The sequence below is a fragment of the Netta rufina genome (assembly GCF_964035555.1).
Source record: "Netta rufina genome assembly, chromosome: 5".
In the NCBI taxonomy this organism is placed as follows: Eukaryota; Metazoa; Chordata; class Aves; order Anseriformes; family Anatidae; genus Netta; species Netta rufina.
In genome coordinates this window covers 19,800,482-19,806,513 of record NC_140128.1, presented here as the reverse complement: position 1 = coordinate 19,806,513, position 6,032 = coordinate 19,800,482, and the positions used below count along the sequence as shown (strand labels likewise).

General features: G+C 41.1%; 1 protein-coding gene across 1 annotated transcript; it reads right to left on the bottom strand.

Annotated features, from left to right (window-relative positions):
* Positions 1–359: 359 nt before the first annotated feature.
* On the bottom strand, positions 360–5,966 carry EAPP (E2F associated phosphoprotein). The gene is made up of 6 exons (XM_084286936.1): positions 5,874–5,966; positions 5,494–5,675; positions 4,162–4,260; positions 3,686–3,809; positions 2,246–2,365; positions 360–982 (listed from the first exon to the last, which is right to left on the bottom strand). Exons 1-6 carry the CDS (start codon positions 5,945–5,947, stop codon positions 718–720), a joined length of 864 nt encoding a protein of 287 aa, XP_084143062.1. The 5' UTR covers positions 5,948–5,966; the 3' UTR covers positions 360–717.
* Positions 5,967–6,032: the final 66 nt, after the last annotated feature.

Sequence of the window (6,032 nt, the reverse complement as noted above, 5' to 3'; positions counted from 1 at the left end):
CATAAATTTATTCTTAAAACGTGTCACCATGAAGAAAAACTACAATAGAAAAAATGGGGATTTTTTTCCAAATACATCTTTACAGTAAAAGTTCCTAATTGTGTTACTAAGCATTAATATGTCGATTTAAATGATCCATGCCAGTATCATCCATGCCAAATTTGATATAACCTAATTTTCCCATCTATACAAATAAATAATTCAATTAATGAGCCAATAATCCAAATATAATGACAATACCTTATCTTACCTACCTCTATGCATATCATCCAAGAATGTCAGCCTAAGGGAGCCCAACATCCTGACTGAGAATTACAGTTTATCAGCGCCGTAGAAATGATGAATGCAGCTACACAGGACCAGTTTATACTGTCTTTATTCTAAGCAACAGTTCTAATACATATTGAGATAATGGACAGTATATACACAGGGAATGATCATAATACATAGATCTTACATTTTATTTACAAAACTTTACATCCGCAGTGATGCAACCACCTGACAGTGTGAAAGAATATTGTTTTCAAATGCAAGCAGTTAACCATATTCCTTTCATAAAAAGGAATACAACAACAGTATCAAAAACCCAACCGCTATAAAGTTCTCTAATTAAAATGTACATTTAAAAGAACGTATTTTAAAAATGCTAACATGCCTGCATTTCTGGTACTTCACACTGTCTTAAACAGTGCAGGATTTTTTTGCTGCTTTTACATATTAGCTGTGGCTGGCTAGAACATTGAAGAAGTGAAAAACTTCGTCTTTATCCATCACTGCCACCTCAGTTGAACATTCAGTGCATAACACTGGATGATACACTTCCTCCTCTTCTTGATTGGACTGTACAGAGGTAGTTTCTTTGCTGTGCTTCATTTTCTTGCTTCTTTTATTTAGCTTCTTTCTGTATTTTAGGATTTCCTCTTTGTTAACAAAGCAGTTCATTACAAACATTGCTCTGTATTGCGTTTTGTAAGATTCATGTCTACGGAGAAGGGGAGAAAATGCAAGTCATACCACTGATAAAACTCTGCTTCCAAGAAATTGGTTATCATCACTAGAAACAGGATTAAACATAGCAAGTACCATGTCAAGGGGCTGAAAGCCAAATAAATATGAAGTTTATAAAGAGAAGTCACAACTACCAGAATCACAAAACTAGAGTTGCAAGCCTGAAATTCTCTATCTATAAATAACAAACATAGACACATCACCCTTGAAAAAGCCTGTCTATAATAAAATGGATTTTCAGCTGTCATCTACATAACAACTGTGTATCTGGAGCACATAGCAAATTCGGGGCTGCATCAACACAGTCTCTCAGGCTGCAGTTTTAGAGCAGCCTAAACCAATATAACAGGTGGCTGCAGAAGTCCTATCTTGACTTCTGGGGCTTTACTGCTTGTGCAATGCTGTGCTGAGCTATCTTAGTTCATCAAACTCACAAAAGACCACTCTGACAGTAAAAACAGTTTTCCGTCACCTTTGCAAACTGAAATGCTTAACTACATAACAGTCAAGGAATGCCAGAACCAGCAAACGGAAGAGACTGGGAAATAGCACCCAGCATACAGATGATTTTAGGCTGCTGTGGAATTTCACCTTCAGCTACCAAAAGTACTGAGTAAATTTGTGATAGCTTATTCCTCATTTCACAGCATCTCTTTCTCCATTACTCTCAGTGCAAAAGTCTTCTCCTTCACACAAGTTAACAATAGTAATTAGGTTTGCAGTGCAAACACTGGAGAGCTGCAAAACGTGCTTTCCAGGTACTACTTACCTGTACTCAAAACTGCAACTGCTAACACTCAAAGCAAGTAAAAATATGCTTTTTATTTATTTATTATATGCTGATTTTGCCTAATCCTACACTAAAAATTACACTTAAACATGAAAGTAATAGTTAACCTGGAATAATTTGATACCTTTAAACATCAAACTAACATTTTTCTAAAAAGCAAAAATCAGCATGAACTTCCTGTTTAGTCTCCATGATTTTTATTTTTTTTTTTAACAGTTTACCTTCTCCACTATACTAAAGTTCTTCCCTGTTCTTCCTCATCTCCATGCTGCATGTTAAACTGATCGTTATCATTCTTTTAAACTAGAATTCACCCCTACATCTGATTCATCTTGTTGTTAGCTCCACCTTGCAAGGCTCAATTTATCAAACCATTGAATACACTAAAAATGCAACTGGACCAGAAGAGAGGCATTGCAAGAACACCCCTTATTGTTCAATAGTTACCTCTGACAGTCCAGGCATAACGTTGTCATGCAGGCAGGGCAATTCAAAACAGCATCGCTATTTGGAACAGCTGAAGGTTTTGTCTGTTGTTGCCGCAGCCCTTTTCTTTGATTACGATAACTACAAATTGGAGAAGGGAGGAAAGAAAGAAAAAGTGAAATTATGTGTCCTTGCTGTCACACACATCAATTCAACCTTAAAAACCTTTTTGTATTAAGATACATCAGTATGTACCTGGCTCTTTCTCAAGACCTTTTTCATTAACTCAAAGCACATAAACATAAGCACTGCATTGAAAAAACACACAGCAGTATCTTTTCATTTATTTTGTTCAGAGGATTCTCATTTGGTGACATACGTACATCTAATGGGGACTTCTGCCCAATAATGATCTGCCTTGAGAGTGCAGGTATCTTAAGTAAAATCTCTGCAGGTAACATACATTAAATGTTGTGTTTTTCAAGATTTACTTTTCCCTTCTGCTTCAACAAGCATTTTTCTAATTCATCCTTTCAAAAAAACCCTCAAGTAAAGCAGCTTTGTTCTGTTTGTATTACAAGTTTTTCATTAACATTGTGGTTATTTCGATAAGATCTATACACAAAACTGGCTTACTCAACTAGGATGATTTTTGAAAAACTTGAAGTTTCAGAATTGTGTCATTTTGAGTCAATTTTCATTATATACACATGGAAGTTTTACAGCCTTTAGATTTCATACACTGTAAATTTTAAGGCAAAAATATTCTCACGGTGTGGACTTCACAGCGTTTTTCTGTATAGTCACCACGTTCAATGAAATTTTTCAGTTTATGGTAATGCCCTCTTTTGGCTGCGATAATTTTCCTCCTAGTAGCTAGTATGGTGCTGTGTTTTGTGTTTGGGATGAGAATAATGCTGATAACACACGGATAGTTTAGTTGTTGCAGAGCAGTGCTCACACAGAGCCAAGGACTTTCCAGCCTCTCACCAGTACCACCCTGCCAGCATCAGGTGCACCAGGAGCTGGGAGGGGACAGAGCCAGGACAGCTGACAAAGAGCGGCTGCAGGGATGTCCCATACCTTACAGCTTCACAATGAGCAATAGAACTGGGGGAGTTGGCCGGGGAGGTGCGCAGAGTGGGGAGGTTGCTGCTGCTTGGGGAGCGGCTGGGCATTGTTTGGCAGGTGATGAGCAATTGCATTGTGTATCACTTACTTTCTATATTCTTTTATCATCATCATCACCACTATTTTCCCTTCCTTTTCTGTTCTATTAAACTGTCTTTAACTCAGTCCACAAGTGTTTGTTTGTTTTTTTTTTATTGTTCCCCCCCAGTTCACTCCTACGTCCCACTGCGGATAGGGAAGTGAGCAAATGGCTATGTGGTGCTGAGTTGCCTGCAGGGCTAAACCACTACAGGTAAGCCTCCGACAATTCAATTATTTACAATCTCATACCTCCTCCTCTGTAAGTCAACCCACGCTTGGTCTCGATTGTCTTCTTCTGGGTCATATAACAGCTCATCATTGGAAAGAATCCGACGTTGTTGATGTTTTCTCTTTTTCTGGACATCCTGTGTAACTGTAAAGATTTGTGCAAGTACACGTTACATCAGTTGGACATGAGATGATTCTCTACTTAAATCAAAATGTAATTTTTTTCATTTTCCTTTAAAACATCTGCAATAACTCTAAATTAAATCAAAGATTTAGCTCATCTCTACTCCAAATGCACCACCCCCAAAGGACGAAGACATCTTACATAGATTGACACACATCATAAATTTGCAGGAACTTTGTTGAGATAATATAGGCTGGTAATTGTCCCCAAAGAGCTCTCTTCAGAGTCCCTGACCCCTCTGTGAGGATTCTACTAGACCTGAGATAGTAGTCCTCTTAAAACACCCTCCTTTCTCCTCTCCTCAGTCACTTACCCATTTTATCTTCCTCTTCTGAATCAGAATCAAAGTAAATGTCATCGTAGTATTTCGAAGTGGAGGCATGTCCAGTCTGCCCAGTACTTGAGGAAGTACCTATATGCGTGATGGGAGAGACAAGTGGTAAGTACATCTCACCAAAAGGATAACTAATATATAGACCAGAACAAACCTCCATTTCCAAGTTAGTTTACTCAGAAGCATTCTGGGTGTGTTAAGTAACAGCTCTCCCAATTTACTCTCATATCCCAATCATCCACACTACTTGTGCTATTTCATTTATAGGTGCTCTCTCAGAGTAAACTGCTCGCTTTCTCTGAGACGAACCCCTGGTACAGTTCAAATGAAGGTTTCTTCTATTCAGTCATGCAGAAGGAATACAGATGTGGCACATTGTCATAAACTTTGATACAAGTAAAATTCACAAAAAAACAAAACAAAACAATTTGCTACATTTCAGGACCACAGAAGTTCATAAAAGACCTAGATTGATTGGCTATCACATGTTGGTCCACACCAAAAACCCTATGTTTATACTGCATGTAACAGTATAAACATTTCTACATCTCTTAATTGCAAAACCAAAACCTAAGGATCAGATTTGCCTACTAAAACAGAAAAACTATTAAACCTGCTGGATGCAGAATAAAGTTCCTACATTAAAATAAATACTACATGTATTCCCACAGAAATTAAAACACCTCACTAGCCATTTGTACTAGGTACAAAACTAGAACATGCATTCTTCCAATACCAAAGTAATCAATCTATTGCACCCAAAATAGTACACAAACTCCAGAACAGTTAACTCTTTAACACACTTTTACTATTTGAAGTAACTTGTAATTTTAAGCACTGAAGGGAGGAAGAGATGAGTATTTTTCTTGATTCTTTTCCCCATCTGATTTGGGATCTCAATCCAACATATGCTTTTCTTTTGTGCAAGAAAGGACACCAAATCTTGATAGCATCTGGAGCCACTAGAGGCTGCAACCTGCTCCTGAGACTTCCAAATACATGTGCAAAGTTAAAGAGACACCAGGGGATGATGGAACAGATCAAACAAAGAGAATTCACAGTAAAACGGGAAATCACAAGTTCAGAAACAACAAAAGTCTTAGAAAAGGATGAAAACAAATGCATTCGTGCAAGTGGCACCTAGTGACCGTTTCTGCAGCCATCAGCCATTTTAAGATTTTTCCCCAGGCTCCAAACAGCGCTCTGCTGGCACCAACAAAGCCCCTCTCCCGCTGTGAGAGGGCATCAGCTCCTTAACCAGACACCCCCTCACCCGGTTTCACGCACAGGCAGGCGTTAGGCGCGATTTACCCGTTTCTGGTGACTTCCATCTGCCTTCTATGGTTCTCAGGGTGGTGTTGAGCTCGGCCTCCATCTCCTTCTGGAACTCATCGTCGCTGGAGGACTCGCTCTCCCCGGTCAGGCACTCGCGCAGCAGCTTCCGCTTCTGGTCGGGAGTGCCGTGCAGCAGCACGTCCACCTCATCCTCCGAGCTGCGGGGATGGAAGCGTTACCTCACCACCACCACCAGCTTAACGAAACGGCTAATTCGGGCAACGAACACACAGACTGTGGGGACACACCGGGAGGCACCCCCCCGGTTTTCCACGGCGGCCACCCCCCTCCGCGCCCCCGCGGTTAGCGGAGGGCAGCGGCAGCCCCCGGCCGCCCTCCTGCCCTCCGTGAGGCACCTGCTGAGCGCCCGCTCCTCGTCGCTGGGCTCCTCCACCACGTAGGGGTCGTCCTCCTCCCGCAGCCGGCTCATGGCGGCCGCCGCCTCTTCCGCCCGCTGCCGGCGGCTCCGGGCCCGCCCCGCCGCCCGCCTCCGCCCCTCGCTGGGCCCGGGGAGG

Excerpts from the sequence above, each read along its gene's own strand:
- EAPP (XM_084286936.1), bottom strand. The coding sequence starts at position 5,947 with ATGAGCCGGCTGCGGGAGGAGGACGACCCCTACGTGGTGGAGGAGCCC. Across the intron at positions 4,261-5,493 it reads ATGGAAGTCACCAGAAACGG|GTACTTCCTCAAGTACTGGG; the intron begins GTAAATCGCGCC and ends TCACGCATATAG. Across the intron at positions 3,810-4,161 it reads AGAAGAGGAAGATAAAATGG|TTACACAGGATGTCCAGAAA; the intron begins GTAAGTGACTGA and ends AAATCTTTACAG.